Source organism: Dermochelys coriacea, chromosome 2 (genome assembly GCF_009764565.3).
Source record: "Dermochelys coriacea isolate rDerCor1 chromosome 2, rDerCor1.pri.v4, whole genome shotgun sequence".
NCBI classification, from domain to species: domain Eukaryota; kingdom Metazoa; phylum Chordata; order Testudines; family Dermochelyidae; genus Dermochelys; species Dermochelys coriacea.
Window position 1 is genome coordinate 200,490,981 of NC_050069.1, and position 27,964 is coordinate 200,518,944.

Below are 27,964 nucleotides of genomic sequence, written 5' to 3' on the forward strand. Positions count from 1 at the left end.
AGTGCTCTGCCTAAAGCTGGGATTCTGCAATAAGCTCCCCTCGCCCCCCCTGCACAGAACACTGCTGGAGTCACAAAGGTTCTGCGTCGGCACGGGTTTCAGACCATGAGGAGCTCATGGCAGGACTAAAGCAGTGCCAATACATAAAGCAAAATGGCAAGAGTTTTCTCTATTTTCTTTCAATAATGGTGGCTTTGGTGTGTGTGATTTTGTTTAGCAGCAGCAGCTGCACAATTTTCAGGGAAGTTTGACAGTGCCCCTTTAAATTGTGTTCCCAGCTCTCCAGAACCGATAGCTTGAAATGATAAACTCTTCATTGACAATCCGCAAATTTTAAATTGGAAATAACAAAGCTCATCAGTTGCTTTTGGGCACACTTGTCTCCCTGAGACTAGCTTTACGGAAAACAAACCATGTACCCTACTCAGTTATAATGAAGTGAAGAAAAGGAGTACTTGTGGCACCTTAGTTAAATTTGTTAGTCTCTAAGGTGCCACAAGTACTCCTTTTCTTTTTTGCAAATACAGACTAACACGGCTGCTACTCTGAAACCTGTTATAATGCAGTGAAGAGATTTTAAATTAGTATTAAAATGATAGAAATCTATTCCTACCCTGTTTGTAATCATAAATCTTCAAGTAACCAAGCATTCATCCACCTTGCAGGAAAAATCAGTATCTTATACCACTGCAAATCAGCGTAGCGCCACTGACCTTACACCAGCTGGCATTCTGATTCATTGTGCCTCGGCATATGTACTGTTCCTCCCCCATATAGACTTTATATGTATAGAGATACACAACAGCATGGAAACAGCTTTGTTTGCTAACATAATGCCCATATTTAATCTTTTCAAACCTGTACAATCAGTAACATTTCAATAAATTCATACAGTACGTAATATTAATCGTTCCGCAAAGTCCCATCTACAGTACTCATAAATGTCTTGCATGAAGACTATTATCTCAGCATTTAACAAGTGTATAACCAGTGACACAGTAAAAGAATGAGCTCACAATACATGGCTAATGTAACTTCTTTTTGAAGTTCAGTTATGGAGTTCACAAAATATGAGCCATTTTGAATAGCTTTTTCTTTTTCATTAAACCTTTTGGCATGAAACTGGGGGATTTCAGCTGATACAAGTTCTATTTGCATTACATGTAGGAAGATTTCATTCAAATGAAACTGCACACATCAGAATATCTATCTAATTAATATTTTAATAAGCAATACTTACACAGTCCTGCTTATACATTCCTAAAGGCTTAATATAAAAGTTTTAAAAGAAAGAAAGAGAGAGATGGTGAGGAGGCCTCTATAAGAAGCCAAAAATCAGGCGTCAGTTTGACCGTCACTTTTGAAACAGGGTATATAAAAGAGCCACCTTGACTCCTTGCAGAAACAAATGATGCAAGCAACAAATTGTGTCCTTTTATAAATGTGCATTTTAGAATACACGTCAGTGAAGCTTTAAAACTAATAATATTGGTTGAATGCAGTGTTTACAGAAATGAGGGGGAAATGCCCTAGAAATGTAATCTGCTGAAAACATTTAAAAAAAAGAAGGCTGTTCTCCAGTGGTTGAAGTAGTTTGAAGCAGAAGGAGCCTCTCACCCCACCAGCTGAGGAGGAGGGGGAGCTATTGGGAAAGGCTGCGCCCCTCTGCTTTTTGGCAAAGCAAGGATATAGCTGCACTCTTTCCAGATCCCCTTTAGTTTGACTCCCTTGCCATTCACTTTTGGGCAGAACTCATCCCTTTCAACTGAGATTTCTGCTTAAAAACTGATGACCCCATGTTCATGCTACAGTGCAGCCCAAACCTCTCACCCCCACCACTGCTGTTAGCGACAAAATTGCCATTGTCTTGCATGGTGCAGGATCAGATCTCCAGGGCCTGATCCAAATCCCACTGAAGTCATTGGGAAGACTCGTAATGACTTCAACTGGCTTTGCAGAAGTCCATAGCGTTTTGAACCTGCAAGGTTAATGGGAGTTCTGCCATCAGAAGGTTTGAGGGATTGTGCCCTTCCACATCACATTAACCCTTTAGCAACAACCCTCTATCAGTTGACAACAGTTAGTGTTACACAATTTTAAGACCTTAGAGGGTCAAACTTGAACATCAGTCAACTAAACATGAAAGTAAAAAGAGCATTTTCTGCTCCCACAGTATATGACAGTAACATGACTATTTATAACATTACTGCTTTGGCTTTTTAAATCAGGAGTCTGTGGTATCACTTCCTGTTATAACAGAAGAAACTCAACTCCATGAGGAACATTCCCCCTCTCCCCCTTTTAGGGTGGAAAGTAGCAGAATACAAAACAGACCCTCAAGTCTGGGAATTTTTCTGTCTGGAATAAACAGAGCCCCAAACCCCTAAAACTCTCTGTTTTGTTAAGCGAGTCATGATATCCAACCATCGAGTGCACTTGTTTTGCGTACACAAAAAATGTCCTTTAAAAAGCATACAGCTCCAATATTTATATACAGATTAAGGTTGGCGGTAAAACAACATGAAAAGACCAAGGTGTCTCTCACAGCTCTGTATTCAAATCTTCTTGAGCAGTCAAGTAGCAAATTGGTGTAGTGTAAGAAGGAAATGGACACAGAAATATACATGCAAAAAAAAAAACAAACCCAAAGAAAAAAAAAACAACCCTGCAATCTGGATATTAGATGGATACACTTTTCCTGAAATTTTTCTTTGATTCTTTAGGAGGAATTGATGGATTCTGTTGCTCATCAGCTATGCTAGTGTCCAACAGCTTTTTAGCCACTATCAGCACAAGGTAAGAACCTTAGCTGCAACAGATAATCAATCTAATTAGTACCCTGAACAATTCTCTTTCAGTTAATAGTTCTCGTTATAAAGTTGGACCTGACTGCAATTTTGGGGCCACAGTATTTCTTTTATTAACAAATATAGCATATCAATGCAGATTTGCTGTTTTCTAAAAATTATAAATGGTCAGATAATTAGTTCAGCAATACACAAAGTGCATCTATTTTGGTTCTTCCATAGATCACCTGCTTTTGCAAGTTTAACTCCTTCACAGTTTAAAATATTGTGAAGAAATTATGTCTATATTTTTATGTAGAACAATTTATATACATACACAAATATATATATGTGTGTGTATATATATATACACACACACACACACACACACACAATTCTGTACGTTATATAGTCATTAGTGAATTAGTAAGAGCTTTCCAGACAAGCAAGACTATATGAATTAGATATGGGAAAGCCCAACTGTCATTTCTCTCATTTCCCACACAGTTACCATGCTTTTGATTTTCACCAGAGGAAGCTGACAGGTCTTTCTGTTGAGTGAAAAACTTTACAGTCAACATACTGATGATTCTGGACATCTTGATGAACTCTGAATGCCACGTCACTAACCACTGAACGTATTCACTCTGAAATGTTATTGCAGGGTTACGGAGTATCTACCAATCACTAAGAGTCAATGAGGTTTTCTTCTCCAACAAGTGGTACAAACATATAAATAAGTATTTTAGCACAAAATATACAGCTTAACATGGGGCAAGTTCATGTATAAATAAAAGCTAAAGGCCTATTGGTGAACTTTAAAGGCCAAGAGTTCCTCAGAGTGCATGTTGTTTAAGGAACGCAAGTCGGGTAATTTCAAAAGAAGTTTTGTAAAAATAGAGGCTTCGTTTGGATGGTTTTTCATAATTAAGGTCCTTAGTGCACGAATTAGTGTCTCCTGCAGCGCCTCCACAGAGTTAACATTTTCTATTCCAGATCGATCTAAAGGGAAAGGGAGGGAGAAAAAAAAAAAAACAAGTGGGAGAAAAGCCAGGCAGTCATAGCTTGCAGATAAAAAGCAGTTACAAGTCAGTTGTCCATATCAACCAATATAGGAAAAAATGTGAGCCAAGACTTTCAAACCTGGGTGGCTCAAGCGAGTCTCCCACATCCTTATTTAGGCCCAGATTCAGCAAATCTCAGACACAGGCAAGCAGTCCCATCTCTATTCAGCAAAGCAAAGCACTTATGTACTTTACTGAAGAGAGATGGATTTAAGCACATGCTTGAAGGAAAGTATGGGCTAAAGTGCTTTGCTGAATCAGGGCCTTAGCTGTATAATGAAAGTAGCCTAACATTTTGGAGGTGCTGCACAGCCAGCAGCTTCCACTGACTTCAACAGGAACCGCAAGTGCTCAGCACTGCAGAAAATCAGGTCAAAGAAAGAATTTAAGAGCCTAGCTCTAAAGTCCTGTTTTTGACTATCATCATCTTGGGGAAGCTATTTGAGCCAAGTGTTTGGTTCAGCAGCCACTGATGAATGGAAGCAGAGCCAGTTCAACACTTTATAGGACTGGGCCCTATCTCAAGTTATATAGTTAGTTAGCCAGCATTGAGAACAGAACACGTCCCGGGAGACTGCTGCACTAGAACATGTTTACTATCTAAAGCTCTCAACATCCTTCCCTTTTTCAAGAAAAAATATTCCACTCAGATTCTGCCTGTCTCAAACACAGAACGTGGGTGCAGTTTGTGAGAGCATCTAAGGAGCCTTCTCCCCACACTCACATGGCTCAGACAGAAATGCAGCTCTTGTACACTTGGGAGCACGTGGAATCCCAAAGGTGGATGCGAATGGAGGCATGGCCACTGCTCCAGCTTCTCTTATGTATTGGCTAGCAAAATGGGGGACAAGGAGAGAATAAGCTGCATTCCCAAACAGCTGTAGAAGCTGCCCAGCAGCCTCCATCTAATGGTGCTGTTTTGGTTTTTTAAACACTTAGTGTATCACAGCAACAACATTGGAGAGAATGGGATTACTCACCAGTGGGACTATTCAAGTGAATAACTGCTCACCCATATGGCCCTTAGAAAATGAATTGCTAGGTCTGATGGTGTACTCAAAAATCAATAACCTGGGAACTGTTTAAGGGCATTGTCCTTAATGTCCTGCATTCCTCACACCCTGGAAACTCCCAGTGATACTAGGAACCATATTGGGAGTTTGGGATGTGGCAGGAATGCAACTTGAGGCCCAAATCTCAACTCTGATATTTTAGCATTTTATGGCAGCAGAAAACACAATTTGATGGTCTTTAAAGTATTTTGTCAAGTTCCAGATAGACTAAAAGTGACCATTTCAGGAAAACTGGGTCAGTTCCACCAAAGAATTGAGTGTCATCAATTCCCACTGATTTCAATAGTTAAGGTTGGTCATCATTTTAAAGACTTGACAAGCTCTTCAATGCACAAGGTATGGTTCATGATGTAGACAACCCTATTGCTAATAGAGATTCCGATCCAATTGCAGGATAGAGACTTTACCAAAAAAAGTGAAACTACTAAGCTATGTACCAGGCTTTGAAGACATCTCTGAGGTAAAAAGGACCTGGTTCTCCAATTACCCACGCTGGTGTAAGTCAGGATTAACTTCCCAGAAGTCAAGTTACACCTGTGTAAAACTGGCATAAGCGAGGGGAAAATCGGGCCCATAGTTCTCACTCTCAACCTATTATTTGTCTGGCTGCTGACACTTTTTGGAAAGGATATTTTACTACAGCAGTGAGACAGCAGCAGAAAAAGCCAGATATTTTTCTTTTAAACAGAAGTTTGGGTTCCATAGTAATAGTAGAAAAGTCCTAAATATCTGCAAATCAGAACTGTTTTTCACATATGCAATTTCCCCTTGTCCAGAGCTATCAAAGTTTAAACTACAGGCCGCCAAGAATTTAGAAAAGGACCATTAAATCCTTCAAGCCAACTTAATTAGGCTTAAGGTATATATTTTACAGGGGCCTTCACTCTAATGACAACTGTATTCAAAGTCTGGCAAAGGTATAGATTAACTTTCTTTCCTTACCAGCAGAGACCAGGACAACTGCTGTAAACAAACTCATTTCCTCATCATTAAGTTGCAGGCCACTTAGTTTCTCGCTAAATTCAAACATGGAGTTGAGTAGATCGCCAGCTCCCATTGAATGCAGATCATCCACACTGTACTTCTTTCCACTAAGGAAGGTGACAGTACGTTCCTTTGCATCAAATAAAGATGCAAACCGTACCATTAAAACCTGGCAAAAGACAGAAAAGAAAATATAGGTAGATTTGTATAGCTCTAAGAGAAAATAAACTAATTTTACAACTATCTAATAGTTCATTCCTATCACTTATCATTTTGATTAGAAATAGACAATACCCCACTTAGCTCTAAAGAATGATGCAAGCTACGTCCCTGAAATCTGGGAGAATAAGGCAAAGAATAAACTTTGCCTCCTTGTTCTCAGCTGCACTGTGAATTTTTTCCATGTGGCATGGCTAGTAAGGTTCCATTTGCTCAATGTTTAACAACCCCCGACATGTTCCATGGTTTAAATACAATGTGCAGAACTGCTACTTTCTGACTTGGATAAACTAAAACAAACTTCATTTTAAGATGTCTAACTCCTTGCTTTGTGTTATGGCCTTGATTTTTTTCCCCTCTCAAAATCAAAGTAGGCTGCTGGTGTGCAGAGACTGCCTGTCACCCTGACCAGTACTGTCTTACTGTTTACTTGCACTACCCCATCTGTCTGTATCTACCTGTCGTCTTTTGTCTTACGTCAAAGTGTAAGTTCTTTGGGCAGGGACTCTTGGTAGCACCAGGACACCTGTATAATGCTAGGTTAGGTGCTTAGGAAAGGGATCCTTGAAGGCCAGTAAGTTGTGGGGGAGCCACCTGGTGTGAAATGCTGAATGGGAGGGAGATTAGGACCAGATCCACAAATGCATTTGAGTGCCTAACTCCTATGATCTGGGCCTTAGGCAACTGACTGACAGGCTAAAGCTAGGCACATCCTTCGGCTCACGATTCTCAGCTGGACTCTCTCCTGGAGTTAAGCACCTAAGCCAGGTCAGCCCATGCCCCAGCAGTCCAAACCCAAGACCTTTCTCATCAAAAATGAGACACACCCACACAGCTGATCACCCAGTTGTTAGAGCTCTTATCTGTGCTACGGGAGGCCTGATTTCAAATCTCTGTTTTGTCTGATTTGGAGCAGGGGCATGAACCAACATGACCCACATCCCAAGTGCTTGCCCTAACCACCAGGCTCCTGGCTTTTCTGGGGGCTTGGTCAATCTCTCCTCTTGAAGTTATTCCGTTTATCAGCTATTCATTGGAACAGGAATCTGAACCTGGGTCTCCCACATCCCAGGGGTGTGCCCTACTCACACAACTTAATCCCGTCCCGGTTGTCTCTTATGACGAACAGCGGATCTTAAGTGTGCTCTGAGAATGCCTCTAGGAGTGGGCCTCACTGGGGACATGGGGGAGGAGGGGCAATCTAGAGACTTCTGTTTAAGCAAGGGTTTGGTGCAGCTTGTTAGCTGTAGGACAGCATCAGGACCTAGGTGGCTCTGTGCACGCCTGCAGATGGAAACTCTATGTGGTTAGGCAACAGCTGAGCACTGACTGACAAGTTATAACTGGCACCTAAATGGTGGACTCAGGTGCCTATAGAGGCAGTAAGGCACCTAAATACCCTTATGGATCTGGCCCATGAGCACTATAATATTATGGGTTCACTTTCAACAGAGAAATATATGCTGTGGTGAATTTTAGCATCATGAAGAAGCCTATGCACCAATGAAGCCTGCAAACTACAGTTTAAATGGGACATAAACAGTCTGGGACTGGCCTGCTGCAGAGGGGAATTTCACTGCAAGGTGCTGAACACCCCCTGCCTCCACCATTTTCTCTGGAAACTGAAAATGCTCAGAACTTCACAGGATTGAGCTTCAGAAGCGTGGAGTCACTAGCCTAAAATAACACGGCTGCTACTCTGTAGCCTAAAATAATGATTCTTCTAGGTGAACAGGGCATTAATTCTGGTCTTCAAACCATATGGCCCTCTCCTCAGCTGCTGTAAACCAGCACAGTTCAACTGAAGTGCTTGAGGCTATGCTTGTTTACACCAGGGGAGGAGCCAGAGCTAAAATCCAGAGTGTAAAATAAAATCTAGACTCCAGATAGGAATTTTAGGCAGTATGTCAAACTGGTGTTTTCAAAAGGGGCCTCAACCATTTGTGCTTGTGCATGACTGTGTCTTGGAAGGTATCTCATTTGTACTCATGTACAAGTACTCACGCACAAAACTACACACAAGTGACTGTACTTGTACAAAGAGAGGCTGTATTTAGAAAATTTGGCTCCCCGATGTTCCAATCTATATTAACCACAAATTCAGTGACTCTTGGGATTGTCTTTCACAGGCTTATCACTTTCGACTATTGTAATTTTGGTTTTGCATTTAAATTTTGTTCAGACGCCCAGAGGCCTTTTGACATTGGTACCGTCCCACTGACATCTAACTATTCATTACATTGTTATACATAAACAAGGGAATAAAGGTAAGCACGTGGCCAGCTAGGGCTATTTATTATTTTCCAAGGATACGTCTGAACACGGAGGGTGCCTTTGCATATGGAAACATTTTACTGATGATGCTGATCACTGGCGTGAAGAAAGATGAATGGGGCTCACAAGTTCAAGTGCTGAAGTGCCAGAGGGAAGGTTTAAACTTGCTAATGTGGTGGTTCTGTTTTAAGTTATCCCCCTGCTTGATGAAGGTCTCTGCTCTGTGGAACCTGAGCAGAGCCTAAAACATTAAGAATTTTTCAAACAGGGATCAGTCTTTTTGTGTAAATCGAGCAGGAGTTTTAATGGTTACTGCAGGCAAAGATGTGCTGGGGAGAGGTGATATTGTAGGCTAAGTACAAATATGGTAATGAAAACATAAGGCAGGGCACTGGAAGGGGGAGCAGTCAGAAGCAAAGAGAAACTAACACAGAGAGGCCAGGACCTGGGTCTGAGTTTCACAGTGTAACACGTACCTCTCACTCCAACAACTGACCATTCTAGAGCTGTATAATTTAATGCATTATCAGTGAAGAAAGCAAGGGACCCAACAACTTTCAGGAGAAAATAATATCTTCAATGCAAGTAAACACACAGTCCTATATCCCTGCTTAAAAAGAAGTGTTACAGAAACCAGACCTGTCTGAACGAGACCTTGAATTCTGTGGGGTCAGGTCTCCTCCAGTCATGCAAGCTTTAACTCCACTAATAATAGTGTGCATCACACACACAGGAGGACAGGTCCCTAAATAAAGGTCATCAAGTGAGAGCCACTGACTAGTTGTAACACCACATCAGGAGTCCTTGCATTATTAACCAGCTGATGCCAATTTATGTACAGTACATAACGAGCATATGTAAGCATGTCTTGTCATAAAGAGCTGGTGGTGCTAAGGCCCACTACTAATGACCCAACTATCAGCCACACTGCAGACACTATATAGTACCTACAGCAGGGGTGGGCAAACTTTTTGGCCTGAGGGCCACATCTAGGTATGGAAATTGTATGGCAGGCCATGAACGCTCATGAAACTGGTGGCTGGGGTGCAGGATGGGATGCGGGCTCTAGGGTGAGGCCAGAAATGAGGCGTTCAGGATGCCGGAGGGGGCTCCAGACTGCGGCAGGGGGTTGGGAAGCAGTGGGGAAAGTGAGAGCTCCGGCTGGAGGTGTGGGCTGTGGGGTGGGGCTGGGGACGAGGGGTTGGGAGTGCAAGAGGGTGCTCCGGGCTGGGACTGAGGGGCTCAGTGCCTGGGAGGGAAATAGGGGTGGGGCAAGAAGTTGGGGCATGGGAGAGGGTCAGGGGTGCAGGCTCCGGGTGGCGCTTACCTCAAGCAGCTCCCAGAAGCAGCAGAATGTCCCCCCTCTGGCTCTGTGTGCTGCCCTGTCCACGGGCACCGCCCAGTCCACAAACACTGCCCCACAGCTCCCATTGGCCACAATTCCTGGCCAATGGGAGCTGCGGAGGCAGCACTTGGAGCAACGGGCAGTGTGCGGAGCCCCCTGGCTACCACTACACGTAGGAGCTGGAGGGGGGCATGCTGCTGCTTCTGGGAGCGGCGTGGAGTGGGGCAAGCCCCTGACCCCACTCCCCAGCTGGAGCAGGGCAAGTCCTGGACCCTGCTCCCCAGCGGGAGCTCGAGAGCCAAATTAAAACATCTGGAGGCCCTCCGGGCCATAGTTTGCCCAGCTCTGATCTACAGTGTAGCTATTATATTGCTGAGTAAAGTTCCAGCTAGTGACACCAGGTATACTAGAGACTCCAGTGACTGCAGTACCCCCGGTTACCACCGGAGGGACTCCTGCACAGATGGAATCACTCTAGCCCCATCAGGTCTTTCTGCAGGAGAGACTTCAGACAGCAGAGGGAACAGGTGCAGAACAGGGAGCGAATAATTCAGATTAGATCCACAGAAGCAAGGTTGCTGCTTGCAGGTAGCTATTTAAAATAAATAAATGATGAGTTCTGGGGTGAGGGAGGAGGTGGAGTAGAGTTCTCAGCTGTCTAAGTCTGGGAAAAGGGTTTCTGATTGAAAAGTTTTGCTGAGCTGACACAAAACCATGAATCCTGCTGGGGCTTAAGTTAAATTAACAGGCTCCAGATGCGAACAAGATCCTCAGCTGGTGTTATCTGTTATAGCTTTATTGACCTTAATGGTTATATGCCATTATACCCATTGAGGATCTGGCTCCATCTCTCTAACGGAGCAATCGCATATCCTGGGGGAAATCTGATTCTAGATCGAGACACATGCATCTCTATTAATAAGGCATAAGATTGCTGGTCAGTCAGCCCAACATCTAAAGCATGAATGATGTTGGCAAGGCATTTACTGTGATTCTCACCTCAAATGTCCCAGCCTTTAGAAGATTGACCTGGTCGTGCTGGGAAAGATCTCGGAACCCTGGAATGCGTTTTGCGAACTCCACCACTTCTTTCACTGCAGGGGTGAAGCTCATTGAAAATTCTTCCCAGACTTCATGGCCAGACTTACTTGGGTCCACAAAGGGAGTCTTGCTCATTGGACAAACCTAGAATTTGCACACACACAAAAAACCCTCTTCAAATTATATTCCACATTTTAACCAATCTTTGAAAGAAACAGACTCGTTGCTTAGGAAATCATCGTGCTAATGATACAACAGATAAAATAGAAATATTCATTAGTTAAGTAACAGGGATATTTCATGCAGCTCCATTAAATATCAGTTTAAAATTTTGCTAACTTTGGCTGCTCCAACAATGTAATTAGGGAAAGCTGCTACCATGCAGGGAATCGAAACTGAACACCCCATTTCTGATCTCTCTCTCTTTGGCTTCTATAGTTATCCCTGAATCTGCCCTCACTTACTCCTCCGTAAACCAGGATCAAAGAATCTAAACTGCTTTTTTACTGCTGGAATGGGCGGGGAAGAGAATGCTAGTGGGAAAGCATGTTCAGACCCTGGCTGTCATCTCAAGGACAGCTGTGACAAAGAAACCCCAGTGTCAAGCAAGCTCTGCTCAGAGTTTAGGAGAGTAATCATGATACACCAGACTTGTCTGAAATCTAGGCAGACTAACAAGACTGAGACTACTTAGTAACGCTGTAAAGCCTACAGCGACAACTGGAGGTCTGAGCCCTGCTGGACTAGGCACTGGCCACATCAGTAAAGAAGTAGCTTACAAATAAGGGGATTCTCAGGAAGCTGAGAAAAGCTTGAAGGATTGTCAAAAATTAGGAGGTGGAAAAATTTAGCCAATTTGTACTTGAGGGTTTGCAATTATGGAGCATCACAGAACAAGAACTGGAGTATTTCCTATGTTCCCCCTACCAGTCTGTTCCATCTAGAAGGACAGAAAGAGAGAGTCTACTTTAAGGAAAAGGAGGCAGCTACTGCAAGTTAAGGGAGGGGAAGGGGGGATTTAAAAATGGGGCAAAGGGAGGGAAATATGCAGCATTGTTGTTTGACTTAAATCAGTTAGGGTGATCAAAGAGGCTGCGATAAGGAAATGCTTTCTGGTATGATGCTGCTACTGAACACTCCTAGATGAGTGGGGATAAAGAAAGGGAGGGACCCGTGCTCGTAAATCCTATCACTGGCTCAGAGTTTAACTTGTTGTAGGGGTAGAAGGATAGGTTTGCCGTGGACAGCCTAGAACCCTCCAAATCCAACTGTTTTAAGTAGTTTCCATAAAAACACCTGCTCTCAAATAAATAAATCAATAAATCTAGCCCTAATAACAATAAAATAAAATTAAAAAATGACCTGCCGGACAAGATGAGCAAGTACTAAAAGACCCTAGTAAAAACAGACTTAAATCAACTAGATTGTCTCTAAGGATGAAATCCTGACCCCATTGAAGTCCTCACTGACTTCCAGGGGGCCAAAGTTGCACCTCAGAACTTGTACTTGGATATTTTTTAAAATATATTTCAAGTTAGTGTATCTAACTTTGTAAATTATTTTGAAGGTTTTATCCCCAAGAGAAAAAGGGTGGAAAAGAATTTAATGATTCATAGGGCTCACTTTTCCAAGAAACCTACTGTAACCCGATTTTCAACTATATCTTTTATGTACTTTAGTTGAAAATAGACTATCTGGCAGCTAAAAGTGTTGTTAGAAGAACCGTATCAAATTGCTTGATTTCAAATCCCATACACAGTGTAAGCTGCTGATCTGTATCTAGTAGTTCTTTGCCCCTAAACTCTGTTGGGTCCTATCTGGGTCTCCACTATGGACCAAATTCATCTGTATGCTACTTCACTGATTCTGGGGCTACATTTGGCCCCATCTGTATTTATAGATTAAAAAACATGGAAAAAATGTCTCCCTGAACCAGCAACAACAGACATTACTGTACCAGGTGCATTCTCCCTCCAGTGTTGCGTGAGTATATATTTATGTTCTCATTTGCCAGAAACCCATCTTCTGGGATCCTTTCACACATTCTTTGAGTATAACCATTGGTAAAGTTGATACAGTGGCCATTTGTCAAACAAACGGTGCGCCCATTTGGATAATGCATTACATTTCTCCCTTTGTATTGTCCAGCAAGAAGTTGCTCACTTTCAGTATAATGGGTGTCACTAAGCCCACTGCTACAATAGTTACTATTCAAACTATATTGCTCAGGGTTCTTTGGAATTCTTTCCCCGCTCTGGGGCTGCCTGGCCTCAGCTGGGCTTTCTGATTGTTCCTGGTTGTACATGAAGGTGTCCTTGTGGGCTCTGGTCACCATACCAATCACTTCTTCCTTCGCAATGTCAGAGGGAGGAGGAGGAGATGGACTTTTGATGTTTTCCAGCTCTTGTTGGGGTTTGGATGTAAGCTGTTCTTGAGACGATGGCAGCGCTTGCTCTTGATGTTCTGTTAATGTTTCATTTGGCAAGTGACCATTGAACTGGCTGTTCATCATGGTCTTCATGGCACTTTGCATTTCAATCAGCATCCTCTGTTTTTCATGTTTAGGAATGCGGCCAAATCGAACAGCTAAGAAAGAAAGAAAGAAAAAAAAAAAAGGTTTTAGTTACACATGTGCACACCAAATTCAGTCATGAAAACCACTACCCACAAAACAGATAATCTTGCCTTTTTACGCTCAGACACTAATCCTGATCTCATTTGCATGGCTGTATATCAGCAGTAACTCCACTGATGTCAGTAAAGTTAACCTAGTGTAAAGCTGGTGTCACATTAGAATCGGGTCCAAGATCATCTTGTTATGCACCACTGTTTATATGTAAAATGAAGGCAGCAAAATATTTATAATATAACAAAAGTATCTGTATGTCCCTTTTCTTGGTTATTCCAAACCAGGCCTGGTCTATACACACAGTTGCACCCAAATGTATGCTTTAAAACTGATGTAGTTAAATCAGTGCAACTTTGTCTGAAATTGCTTTAAACCTGGTTTATATCGCGTTAGCTTACATTTGTTGGACTAGTTCACCCGACAGAACCAGTTTTAAACTGACATACGTGTTCTTGTCCAGAAGTCTGGCATTTAATTAAACTGGTTTACTTAAATCAATTGGGTACCAGCCTGTGTGTAGACAGCCCGATAGGGGTTGTAGTCAATGATACTCAGAATGACAGCACAATTCTTTTAAATAAAGTTCGAAGTTAATTCTCCCTGCCCAATGAGTGTTAAATTTGTTCCTGTTCAGTATGAATCTGAGGGAAATAAAAAGTGAAACATGGTGGGGGGGGGGGGAGGGGGAGTTCTCAGCTCAATGAAATTTTGTGCTTTGGAAGCCAAACAATCTACATTTTCAGCACCTCACTAAAAACCATGGCACAAGGCAGACTTTCAGTGAGGCGTACGGTGATTTAGCAGTACAGTTTCAGTTACCATTAAAGTACTGCAGCTCTGTGCTTTTTCTTTGCACTGAAAACTTACTCCTGAAACTCTACTCTTTGTAATAGCCTTACGTTAAGTGACAATAAAAAGATAGCTTGCTGTGCGCCTGACCTAGCTCCTATTAAAGTCTTTCTATTGACTTCAGTGAGAGCTAACTTGGGCAACATTTCCTTTTGTTTAAAAATAAAACCTAGGAAACGTATGCAATACTCTGGACAGGATGGTTCAGATTCTTATCTCAGTTACACCAGTGTAACTCCACAATAACCCCACTGCCACCAAAAATGTTATTTTGGATATACACCAGTGTAACTGAGATCAAAACCTAGCCTAATACCCACAGAGGCGCTTAAAATAGTGTTTAACTCAGTAAAATAAACTAAGATTGTTCCATCAAGTCCCTCCATCTAGCAGCTGTAGCACATCCTATTGTATTAATCCCAAGTCCAGATGCTCAGAGAAGGGAGGGCTTTCTTAGCTATTTTATATATGGTGCTCAACATAGCCACACAGTGAAAAGACTAGCTAATCCACATGTAAGAGACAACATCAGTGTCAGAGTACAACAGGATTCAACTGTCCGTTTCTGCCTCCTTACGATCTTTGACACATTCTCTTTTGAGATGGGTGGCATGTGCAGCACAATTCACTTTTACAATGTCATTATTCAATTTAGGAACATACCATCTCTTGACATTCCAACAGACAAACATTTTTTGAAGCGGCACTGCTGGCATCTGTTCCTATTCATTCTCATTACAGAGCAGTTGGTATTCTTCAAGCACTTCTTATACTGAATGTTTTGCTGAATGCTTCTTCTGAAAAAACCCTGCAGATAAAAACCACAGCCTATTACCGTACATGTCAAATCTTCTATCAAGATCCAGCCATTTGCAAGTAAGCTTCACTTCCTCATATATACTTTCAGGGCCATAAGAAGTAGGCGCCACTCGTAGCACCTTACAACTTCTCATGACTGGTTTTCTCTCAGACAGTTTTGTTAGCACAGTGAAGCATAATGTGTAAGGAAGAACACGGTAGAATTAATACAATAAACTGGTTGTTTCTAACTATATATAACTGGTTGTTTCTAACTAATAAATTCTAAAAGTTTCCCCAGCAGTCAAAACTTAAGATCCAAGGATCTTCAGTATTATTATCCACATTATACTGATGGGGAACCAGCAGAGCTGAGAGGTTAAGTGACTTACCCAAGATCACACAGGATATCTGTGGCAGGGATAGAAATAGAATCCAGCTCTCCTGACTCCCAGCCCTGTATTTTAGCCACAAGACCACCTCTTGCACAATGTCTAGCCCCCTCCGTTCAAGAAAATAGCTTTCATATAACACCATTATTGCCAAAAGGTCCTTCACAGAATGGACCATTCATGGTGTTCCAGTGTCTGAGAACAGACCTTTGATCAAATCAGTGGACATGCAGGCAAACTAGTTTAGTTGTTCCGATGGGAAGGAATGGTGTATTCCCAAGCAGCTTGTCTTTTTAAATCAACCTGTGTATATTTTGAACTTTCTCAGATTAATGTTTTAATAGATTAATATAAATTTAACTTTTCAACATCATCACCTGCTTACCCCATGATTCCAATTGTTAACTACCCAGTGATTTGAAAACTAGCCAGCATCCACAACAGAAAGGAGACTATTATACTTTACCTTACAACCCTCACAAGCATGCACACCGTAGTGAAATCCTGAAGCAACATCCCCACAGACTTTACACAGGAGGATCATGCCATTAAATTCTAGAAACAGAAGAGAAGAAAGTGAGCATGAAAATCCAATGGTAACATTCTCCCTCATAGGCCTTGTCTATACTGGTGGCAGTACGTATGGTACATGTAGCTACACACCCCAATGAAAAAGAGCGTGGACCTGCTGGAGCCTTTCCCTGCAGTGAGGAAAGGCTCTGGCAGTGGGACACTACATTGCAACATAGATAGGGAGCACTGCTTGTGCACATAGAGAGCCGCATAGGGTATATACCCTAGGGTTCATCCGGGTCTCTACTCTTCTTGTCTAAGCAGTGCCTCATTGTCTCCACTGCTATTTATACATGTGCTAGCTGGGCGTGCAGTGTATGTATTCTACAAGCCACTGCAAGTGCAAACCTACTCATAGAACACATTTCTGCCCCTTAAAATGTGCTTTGCAAATGAGATACTGCAAATCAGTTCAATGTACAAGAAAGAGAGGAGACAAAAACAAGAACACAGGAAAACCCTGTACAACTCAGCAGGGATTAATTTAGGAAGAATCGCTGGCTAGAATGGGGAGAACACACATACACTGGGCTAACAGTGAATTTTTAATAAAGTAGCATTGCACTCAATGGTAGGAAAAAAAAGTCTGCTTACATTTATGAATTTTTAAAAGGATCATTTAGGAAACTAGGTCACCAAAGTTTGGGCTCAATCTGTCTTCCCATCAGGACAAGGAAGCCCATATAAATGTTGCAGTTTCCCCAACTGAGAATAAAGATCTTTTCTTAAAAACAGAAATATTAAAAGACACTGTTAACTTCAAAATCACATGTAGCAAACAAATAAGTTATTTTACCCTTTTACTAATAAAAACTTTGGCCACATCCTGCAACTGACTGCATGCAGGCAGTCCTCCATAGCCACACAGAGCCTCCCCATTGGGATGCACTTGCAGAATCAGGACCTTACATTCTTAAAGGTGAAAGGATTTTCTAAGTCCAATTTGCTTGCACTTCTTATGCTCTTTCTTTATATTTTGCATGTTTTGTTCCAGCTTGGATAATAAAGAATGGGACATTGCGAACTGTTCAGCATTGCCAAGTCTGCCAGTGACTTCAGGGGAGCAGAGCTGGACTAATGCCGAGTGCTAGAGCCAGTTGGAAAAATTTCAGTGGAACCATTTTCCATCTGAGACTGCAGTTTCATTAAAGTTCATATTGAAGCCTAAACGATTAACCTGCTTGCTTGCATACATATATCTTTTGTACAAAGGATCTACTGTTAGCGACCCTTGTCTTTCTGTTTTGGAAAGCTCTAACATTACTCTCACTATGTCCCTATCCAATTTCTGCGCGTCTTTTAAATCCAGTATGTCAGCCTGTACAAATTTAGTTGTAGCTATAGGGCATCTGGGACTAGGGCAGTAACAGAACATTCCTGATCTTTTTCTTTCCAGAATTCCCCTGATCGGACTCCTTCTCGGGCTAATTTATCAGCCTTCCCATTTTCTGTAGCACAGGGGTCTAATTCCAGTGAGCTTTTTTTTTTTTTTTTTACACTTTAAACAGCCACCCTGGAACAGTGATTGCTACTGATAACCAGTGGATGTATTTCATCAGCGATGAACATTTATCTCCCAACATTTATCTCCCAACATGGTAGAAACTCTGTGAGAGAATTGCATACCCATACGGAGTCTGAAAACAGATACTTCGGTAGGGGGTGGTGATGGAGAACTGCACACAGTACTCCAGCACACAAGCCACTGCTGCTAATTCAGCATATTGAACCAAACGTGGAATACATGAATATGCCTTCTCCCAGTGCTCTCCTTTCTCCTCGGGAGGAACTGCATAGATTCCAAACCCGGTATAAGGTTTGCCTTGATCATAATAACTACAACTGTCAACAAAGAAATGATACCTAATAATGGAATCTGTCTCCTGGATCAATGGTTGGAAAAGCTTTTGTTTTTCCTCCGCCTTAGATCCAATTGATCAAGATCAGGACACATGCGACTCTCTTTCATATTTTGTCGGGCAGTTGATAACAAAAATGGTGTCCTAATAGGTTTTACTGCAATATCTTTCCCTTGCAGCAGTAATGCCCAGTGGGCTAGGCGAGCATCTGAGACTTGCCCATCTTTTACCCTATTGAACAGTAAGAACTGAAGGGGAGTGTGTGATAAGTGTAATACGATCGGGCTCAGGCCAATTAGAAAAGAAAAGTGTTGTATGGCTCAACTGGTTGCCAATAGGTACTTTTCACAATTGTTATACTTAAGTTCAATTGATGACATTTAAATGTGAGGCACAGGCCACAGGTCCGATTTTCCCACACTCACCACTACCTCCAGATGATAGGGTATTTCAGGATTTGGAGTGATCAACACCGGAGCCTTGACAATGGCCTGTTTTAGCTGGGATACTACTTCCGTGTGTTGCTCAGACCATTTCCATTGGATGCTTTTCTTTAATAGTTGGTACAAGGGACCTGCAATGGAAGCAAAATTGGGAATGAAATTCCTGTAATACCCAGTAAACCCAAAAAGGATCTTAAAGTCATTGGGTCCAGTGGTAATGGCAATGTTTGGATTGCATCTACTTTCTGTTGTGCCGCGGTTCTACCCCATTTTGTCAGGGTGAGACCCAAGAAAGAGACACGGTTAGCCATTAGCTGTGCCTTGGCCAGATTGCACTTTAACCCTGCTTCCTTTAGGATCTGTAGGAGCTCATCAAGCCTTTCTAGATGCTCCTTTTTAGTCCGTGTTGCTAGACACAGGTCATCTACATATTGAAACAGAACAGTTGGTTTAGAAAATTGAGACAATACCTGCCTTATTTGCGCATGGAATAAAGCTGGAGAATGTTTATACTCTGGGGTAAACGTGTCCAGGAATATTAGACTCCCTGGAAACGAAATGCAAAACGGTACTGTGAAATGTGCGCCAATGGCAATGTCCAAAAGCTGTTACTGATGTCAAGGACAGTAAACCACACAGCCTCTGGATCAAAGGACTTGATTAAATCTGGCATCTTAGCCACTGTCGGGGCACAAGTGGGTGTGACCTGATTCAGGCGTCTATAATTAATTTTGAGATGCCAAAAACCATTTGGTTTCTTCATGGGCCAAATAGGGGAATTGGCAGTGCAAGTACATCTACGTAGTATTCCCTGTGTCAGTAAAGACTTGATAGTCTTTTCTATGTATGCGTTTGCCTGTTCTGGGCAAGGATATTGTCTTTGGGCTGATATATCTTCTCCTTCTACAACAATAGTGACTACCATACATTCACAATTATGTTTGTGTTTAGCAAAGGCCTCTGCATGCTTGCTAAGTAACTCCTGTAACTCAGGTTGGTCTGCATGGTTAGCCGCTATTTTGTTTAATTCATAACCCTCAGGTTCAGAGTCCACCATTGGAGATACCATGCCACTGTCAGGTATGATCACTGGTGAGTTATTCTTTGCCTGTTCTACAGTAAGGCACAACAATTGGTTACCCAAATTAAGAACATATCTGTTTGGAAATTAGGAAATTAGTTCCCAACAGGCAATTCCTTGGGTCTGCTAATTTCATCAACGCAAAGGTATGAACCTTTCTTAGGTGACCTATCTGTACTTCAATGGGTATAGAAAGCATGGTAACAACCTGATTACTTGCAAAAGTTGCAAGTATTTTTGTAGGCCCTGATGACAGAGAAGAGAATCTAGGATCCTTAAAATGGATAATACTGATTGCTGCCCCAGTATCTATAATAAAATTCCTGTGTGGCCCCCTACCACTTCAGATACTGGGGTCTCTTGCTTGCATCTCTGTCTAAAGGGGCTATGACTACGCTCGCAGTTGATTGGCATCATGCCAATTTGTGGAGTATGCAGACAAATCATCTACAGGCTCTCCTATCTCTTCGGAGGCAGCCAACTCTGGAGGAGAGGCTGTCCACCGGAGAGAAGAAAATGGGTCAATGGAGGCCACTGGACAGTTTTAGGGTGCTGGGCCTTGGTCTTCCATCATCAGCTCATTCACGCATGCTTGGAGTTCTCGAATATCCCGTTGTTGAGCCTCAAGCGTCTGCTGCACTGTTTTAAACATCATTACAACTGAGTCCTCATCTTTGTGGAGAGGTGGTGACTTGGGTCTTTGCAGGTGTGAAGTATTCTGTGTGGCATCTGAAAAGAAAGGAACACAATCCCGGGCCCCTAGATAGGATCCAAATGCATAATCCTGTTGAGGAGCACACCCACTTGAAGATCCAGGATTATTATGTGGGTTAGGGTCATTTTACCAACGCTGGTACTTAGGAAATTTAGGAAACCCTCAACCTAACCCTGGTTGAGGTCCCTCAATCCTCACATTAATCCTCATATTAATCCTGGGATTAATTTGTGGTTCGTGAAGTATTGCAACAGGGGTCCCCGCCAACCTATTTTAGGGCCTCCTTGAAAATATGCCTTGGCCAGTAAGGCTAATACCTCTTTAAACAAATGTCATCAGTTATATGCATGTTAACCATTTCCCGTAAATAGGGAAGAGAGTTATTAACCAACAAACTAACGTATGGTGGCTCATCTGTTTCCTCTTTCATGTGACTGTGCCATGCTGCACTTAACCGCAGGCGAAATTGATGTGGGGACTCATTAAATCTCTGCTTTAGGTTAGAGAGGATGGCCACACCAGCTTTCCCTGGATGTTGATTGTGTTCCAATAAGGCTACTGTATCTTTAAAAGATGTCTCTCCTACCCTAAACTCAGGTGGCAAAGTACTCCATAATGCTTGATTTATTGTGCGTTGTAAGATTTTAACTCAATCTTCCCTTGGTAAGCCAAACACTTCTGCTGTTTCTTGTACACATTGTGAATGCATTGCAACTGAAGAATCCTCCATCATCCCTACTTGCTTAGCTACCAGATCTAGGGTCTTAATGTCTGTAACTGCTGCTACAGGACAATCAGAATTAGAATCTGAGGATCTTCTCTCCGGATCAGGATCTTGACTTCTATCTGAGCTCGAATCTATAACTTCTCCGTTTTGACTTCTTCTACCCAAATTCATGTTTTCCTCATCTGAGTTATCAGAACTTTCCACTGGAGATAATCCTGAATGAGCAGGATAATTTTCCATAAAACCTCTATGTCCTATACTCAAGGCATCTCCACACTGATGCAGGACATCTCTTAGTCTGTTAAGGTCTGGTGTAGTAGGATGTTCTACCCGTACACCAGGTGATACCAGCATATACCAAGGGAGTGTAGAGGGGCCACGAAATTCTCAGGACCTAGGCAAGGTTGATGATTGCTCAAATGCCAATAAATGTCCACCCAAAGGGGCTGGATCTCCTGATCTATATGGTGCTAGTGTAACACTGGGTGGAGAAGCAGGAATTACATTCCTTGGTTGTTGTATCTCTCACTGTTGTAACTTAGAGATTACTACATCACATGCACTAGCTACTTGTGTCACTTGTAACACTGCATCTTCTAGTCCCTGAACAATCACAGTCTCTAAAGGCACTCCCTCTTCACTGCTACAGTAGGACACTAACAGAGGAGAGGATATTTCCTCCCCCTTTGCTCTGTTCATCTCATCCTTTACATCACTAGTCGCCTCCTCTATGATGCCACTCAACTCTGCCTCCTGTGGTGCCACCTTGGGACTTCCTTTTTTCTGTCTGCGGACTGCTGGTAGCTTCTGCACTGCTACTTTCCTCTTCTGACCCTCCCAGTGGCTCCTCAGACTCAATCTCCAACTCCGCTCCTAAAGGTTCTGCATCAGCCTGAGCTAATTCTCTCGCCCTATTTCTAGTAATTGGCCCTGCAGGTTTTTCTATCGCCGTTGGTTCTACCATGCCAATAGGGATGGGAATAGATTCCTTATCCTCCTTTTTTCCAACTCTCTGATTCTTTCCAACAGTGTCGATGGTCTGATTTATAGCCCTCCAGCGATTTTAAGCTGGCATCCAAAGTTTGCTGGGCTTTCCTGAGTAACTCTAATTTTTTATTCAGTTTCTTTCCCAGCGAATTACAAGCCACGAGCAGACATTCAACAGCTATTCCCTTTACCAGTTTAGCCTTTCCTTTTTTCTGCTCTGTTTCTACATCAAATACCTCACTCACAAAACCCCATGGGTTACAATGCTCAGAGATCATCTCGCTATTCTTCAACTGTTCTAAACCTCCTCCATGTTGCTGAATGTATTTTTTATGGCAAAGTTTTCTAAAGCCATACTACGAGCAACTCCAACAGACTCTACTCTTTCCCTTGCTCCACTCACCTTAATACGTAACACAGAATTCATTTTAATTCTAAAACTTCACTAGCTTATGTAATAAACTATAACGAATACTCTGCTGTTTTTACTCTGAAACTGAAGGCGTCCCTTCACAGAAACAACAGGAAACAATACCCCAAACCAGTTTTTACACTTAGTTCAATAAGTCCCAAATGAATGATAGAGAGGTGGGGGTACATTCCCTCTCTTTCCTCGATGGCTCGTAGCTGATCGAGAGGTCTTTTCCCTCTGTCGGGATCTGCCAAACAGCTGGGGAATACTGAAGCAGATGGATCAGAGGTGCATCCCAGGAGAGTTTAGGGGACTGAAATAAGGAGCTCGAACCGTTCAAGTTCTGAATTATTGCAGCTTCTTGGCAGCAATTAATAACTAGGTTTATCAACTCCCCCGCCACCACTAGTGTGGGTCATTGGACCCAATCCTACTGCTAATATCTTATCAGTACCATTCATTACAACTTCAACCTTTAACAAAGCCCCTTAAAAGCGCATAACACGTTAAATAATAACACTATTTACTGTTTATAATATTACTCTTTATCTTGCAAGATTAAATTTAAAACCTCTAAAGTAAAATTCTAAATCAAACCACAATACAGAACCAGAAATACTGGGACTGCTGCCAAGCCACAGTCACAGGAAATCAGGCTCCTGTTCTCTTAAGAGTGAGTGAGACACACAATGTTGCTCTCTAACTTTCTGTAAATTTAACCATTTACTTATGCCTCAGGTGAGATTTTCAGGAGTCTAAGGATGCCTGGAATCCCTGAAAATTCCTGTCACACACTTCTCGAGTCTCCTGGCTGGCTCACCAGTATGTAGCCTGATTTAGGGTGTGTTAATATTATTAATTTGGATAATATGGGTTTTTGGCTCACCAATCTGTTTGATCAGAAGTTAAAAGTTCTTGTCTCAAATCAGGCTCCACAGAATTTACAAAGGACCCTTGGGGGTGTGACAGGAAGCTCACACTGAGACAGATATAGCCGTAAAGACTTTTTATTAAAATCAATGAAATAGTAAGTAAATGGTAAAATAATCAGAGTTACAAAGTTACAGCTGTATTACTGTTATTCAAAATATACATATGGTAATACAGTATTATATGCTACAAAGCTTTGGTTAATATACTCACACCCTTCCTTGATGACCTGGTGGTGAGAGACACAGGACCAGCCCCGCCTCTAACAGTTCAGGTTTCTCAACTCTTGAGTGAGTGGTGCAGAGCTTAGAAGAAACTAATGCTAAGAGCTATCAAAGCGAACTTAGAGTTTACTTAACTAACTTAAACTTAAAACCTAATAAACAAAACTAAGAACAAAAGTTTAGGGAAACCAAGCTTAGCCTAGTCCCCTTGGAACTTAAAGTTTGAAAAGAAAATGAGTACGACCTACTAATAGTTAGTAGTCATCATGGATAAATAGCATAAACTAGTGAGGTGAGTCACCTCTTTTATAGGGCTCAAGTGCAGGGAATCCTTCCTCCTATGCTCAAATATGCCTCAAAAATGTTAGGGTACCCTTACTCCATAGGCTAATACATTCATTTATGACATGTACATACGCACGTATGTTATTTCTGTTCTTTTAGTCATTTCAATTCTTTCCTTGTGGTGTACCTGTTAAGTTGGTGGCTACAAGAAAAAACCCTACCATTCTTCCATTGTCTGTCTGTTTAGATAAAGGTCTTAGACATTCATGGGTGGCTTACTATTTAGGTAAAAGATCTCAAAATGTAGGCCAACGTTGCTATCTGGGTGAAAGGTCCCAGATATAGATAAACTAACTTTGCCTTAGCTTAACATACAGGATATAGCATTACAGCCAAACTTATTTCAATATAATATTTCTATAAACCTATTACAACAGACAAAATACTTAAACTATTAGAAAACACACACACACACACACACATTATATAAGCAAGCAAGCAGGTTAATCCTTTAGGCTACAATATTTAGTCCCTAAACAGAACACGAACAAACGTCAATCTTGAAATCCTTTGCAAAAGGGAACTTCTGTCCTCTGCATAGCTCTGCTAAGCGCTTTTAAAAATCTCACCCTAAAAATCAGTTAAATCAATCTCAATTTTGTTTACAGCCAATTTCACTTTCAGGTTCTTATGCCCCGATTTTGCAAACTGCAGCTTTTTGTACACAAGCAGCCCCGTCGAGTGCTTCCATGTTTGCCAAACAATGTACAAAGCAGAAGAGGAGGGGAAAGGTCTTACTAAGATCTTAGATGTATTTATTTTGGGTGAGGGTTGGGTGGGAGAGAAATATTTTTTTAAAATAATCTGAAGGCTTTTTGAAGTACAATGATCAGACTTTAGGCTTGGCTTCATAATGCCCTCAAAACACAAAATATGAGCTTAAGTGCTGGAACTAGGGGTGCTGCCGGTGCTGCCACATCCCCTGACTTGAAGTGTATACAGGGTATACAGTTTGGTTCAATGTCTCTCAGCACCCCCACTATAAAAATTGCTCCAGCACCCCCACTATAAAAATTGCTCCAGCACCCCTTAATAGGAGGGTTGTCCAGAAAGTTGGACTTGCAAAAAATATTTTGTCTCGGGTAGAAGAAAAACATCTAAATTCAAATTAAAAGCTTATTGAAATATCTTCTGACCCATATATCGCTGCAGTCACTAATCAATGCCAACATTCTTGTAAAAAAACCAAAAAAAAACAACTGGGGATCACTTTTAGCTTGCAAAGATTGCTTAAAAAAATTCTTTTATTGCTGAACTTCTGATCAAAGAATATATAATGCAGAAACACAGTAACTAAAACAAGTCGAAGCCTACAATATAGTTGCAACGATCAGCACCCTTGTAGTTCTGACCATACCAACTTTTAATTTTATTTTATTTGTGGTTTAAAAAAAATAAAATCACTTGTAGCTGGAACTTAGTCCACACGTTCTGAACACATTTTTACTGGTGTAAGTCTGGTGTAGTTCCTGGAGAAGGAACTTGTGTGCATGTATAGTGGCTAGCGCAATGAGCTCCTGGGCCCTGACTGGGACTCCTAAGTGCTACCATAATATAAACTTAGCAAATGATTCCACTGATCTCTATAGTAATTAAAGATAAACATTGATGTAAATAAGAATTTGTTCCTAGGTTTGAGACTGTGGGCTAAACTGTCTTTTAAAATGTCTTTTAAAATGATATTTGGCCAGGTTTCAGTGAAAGGAGGACAAAGAGAGACTTGTAGTAGACTTTGTTTTAGCACTTAACATAATTTCAAAACTCCTGGGGCTTTTTATAAAAAAAAAAAAAAAAAAAAATTAGTGAGAGTTCTTGATTTAAACTTACTTGTGGGCCAAAGGACAATATGGCCTGTTGGCACCACTTTGTACTGTGATCAAGTAGTTCCAGATCTGGGAGCGGCATCAATGCATTTCATATCCTGGATCAGTAAAACTCAGGCACATAGCAGAGGTGATGAGCTTGAGCTCAAGGAGTAGGGTTGAAAAAAAGATTAGAAAGATGGCTGATTCAGGCTGAAGTTGTGGCTTCTGTCTAGCAAGAGGCTGTTTGCTCAACATCTTGGCCAGAGAATGAGCACCATAGCTACCGCTCTCTGGAAGGAAGGAAGTCAGAAATTAAGAGTGGAGAGAAAATTGTGGTCTCCAGAATGAAGGCTGGGGGGTGTCCTCAGGCCAGGTAAGACCAGCCATCAGTTTGAGACAGTGGAGCATGACAGTGCATGTTTATCTGCCTGATGATACCTCAAAACATACATACTTGTAAGTCCACCATGGCCCTTGGTCAATCCAGCAGCACTCGACCGACTTGTTTTAACAGCATCATCTAGCTGATCATTCTTTGGTGCGCCATCAGAACCCTCGCTGCTCGTACTGTTACAGCTGCTCTCAGAGGTGGAACTGTTTGGTGAAGATGGTACAGGTGAAGAGGATGACTGGAAACTACTCTCTGAGCTCTCACTGTGACAAGAGGCTGGGCTAGATGCTGAGCTTGAAGAGCTGATGTAAGCAATCACACCCCCTGGTGAAAGGAAAAGAAAAGACTGTAATGACGAAATACCAATGTCCTTACACAGCTTGCAAATGATCCACTTCCTGAGCTGACACTACCTGACACAGCATGCCATGTTATCCTTACATGTGCATCTTTCAAACCCCGCCCCCAAGCTCATTTCTTTCCATTAGCTTTCAATGATTGACCTCCCCTTCCACCCCATCTTTTCTTGCCCTCACACCTGACCTCCTAGAATGGAAAACGAGATTAGATAAAAGAGGGAGCAGGGGATGGGATCAACAGCAAGCGTAAAAAGCTTGCATCTGAGGTGGTGGATGGTGGGGAGTCACTGGAGGGACTCAAAGCTGGAGAATATAACCTGATCAAAACCTGATCTCAGAAGCAATGTTCTGAAGGGAGTTCAGGATAGGAGGTACAAACTGGATGGGGAAAAAAGACTAGATCTTAGAGGTGTTATGGAGACAGAAGCAGAGATCATTTAGATTAGGATAAGACAAAGGGCAAAGTGAAAGATGACACCCAGGATACAGGCCTGAGATAGGAAGGAGGTTGGTGGTATTCACAGCAATGGAGAAAGGGGATGGGGCATGAAGATAATATAAAAACAAACCAGAACTGAACTCCTTAAGTACCACTTGTCACATTACAACTCTCTGTAGCTCATTTAAATATAGTTTCAGTTGCCAGGCTCTTTGCAAGGCACTGCACTCCCACTTGCGGGACAGGGAGACTGTTTAGTCTTAAACTCTTGAGATACTTTTGGAGAAAACAGTTACCTACTCTCTTTTAGGCATGGAAACAGATTTGTTTTTCATAGGGCCCCTTCCCCAGGTTATATGCCAAAAGAATGATCTTGCAAAGGACACAAACAATTCTTTACTCTTCTTTTGAGAACCAAGTCAGATCATCTCTAAGACCTGATATTTTAAAAGCCACTACAAAGCATTTGCTATTTCACAGTAAAATTGGTAAGCGTAAAAGCTCATTGGCAAAAGCCAAGCAATTTAAAAACTGTGTTTAATTCCTTTTCTGCTCCCTTTGTACTGATGTGGCAGATCCCTTTACATATGACTTATTACATACCAGAATAAGATGATGCATATGCCTTAAACCAGTAAAAACTACAAATGACAAGGAATGCTTGCTCAACAGATTAAGTCAGTACAGCAGGTCCTGGGTCATAACGCCTTATGTTAATTATAGCACACTTGAAGATAAATGCTGTCCTACACTACTCTTTTATACCCTTGTGATATATAAATAATTTCTGGAACACTGAGTGATCCTATGCAACATAAAAATTGCAATACTTGGCACAAGAATCAAAGACAGATAGTAACTCGGAATTTCATTGCTTTCGTAAATTTAATTAAATCTCTGCTTCCCACAGGGACATGCTGGCCACCACTTCCCGCAGCTTCCATTGGCTAGGAACGGTGAACCACAGACACTGGGAGCTGCAGGCGACCATGTCTGCAGACAGTCATTGTAAACAAACTGTCTCACAGCCCGCCACCAGATTACCCTGATGGGCCGCAGGTTGCCCACTACTGCCCTATAGGATAGAGGGTACTGAGCTGCTCCTTCTCCCCTGAACAGGTGGAAGACAGGACCTAACTGAGGAGTACTGTACAGCAAATTCATTTTAACTTTTCCCCTCCTAATGAGGTTTTCAAAACCAAAAGACCCAGGGCTAGATT

General features: G+C 41.9%; 1 protein-coding gene and 1 long non-coding RNA gene across 10 annotated transcripts in view; one reads left to right on the forward strand and one right to left on the reverse strand.

Moving 5' to 3' along the window:
* Positions 1-817: 817 nt before the first annotated feature.
* The window catches only part of NR1D2 (nuclear receptor subfamily 1 group D member 2), a 31,037-nt gene continuing 3,890 nt past the window's right edge, over positions 818-27,964 (reverse strand). For 3 of the 9 annotated variants that reach the window (XM_038389521.2, XM_043509024.1, XM_043509029.1), the window contains exons 2-8: positions 26,010-26,270; positions 15,921-16,009; positions 14,928-15,072; positions 12,744-13,372; positions 10,745-10,930; positions 5,866-6,076; positions 818-3,788 (exon numbers count right to left, since the gene is read on the reverse strand). In XM_038389521.2, coding sequence (XP_038245449.1) covers positions 3,592-3,788; positions 5,866-6,076; positions 10,745-10,930; positions 12,744-13,372; positions 14,928-15,072; positions 15,921-16,009; positions 26,010-26,270 — 1,718 coding nt within the window. In that variant the 3' untranslated portion in view covers positions 818-3,591. Of the gene's footprint in view, positions 3,789-5,865; positions 6,077-10,744; positions 10,931-12,743; positions 13,373-14,927; positions 15,073-15,920; positions 16,010-16,621; positions 20,140-23,394; positions 24,710-25,577; positions 25,846-26,009; positions 26,271-27,964 lie in introns of those variants that run through there. The other 6 variants (XM_043509027.1, XM_038389530.2, XM_043509028.1 and 3 more) reach the window with 6 other exon arrangements.
* Positions 17,523-23,629, forward strand: LOC122458949. Its single transcript, XR_006279319.1, has 2 exons — positions 17,523-20,685; positions 20,723-23,629. It is a non-coding gene; the product is annotated as an uncharacterized LOC122458949 (long non-coding RNA).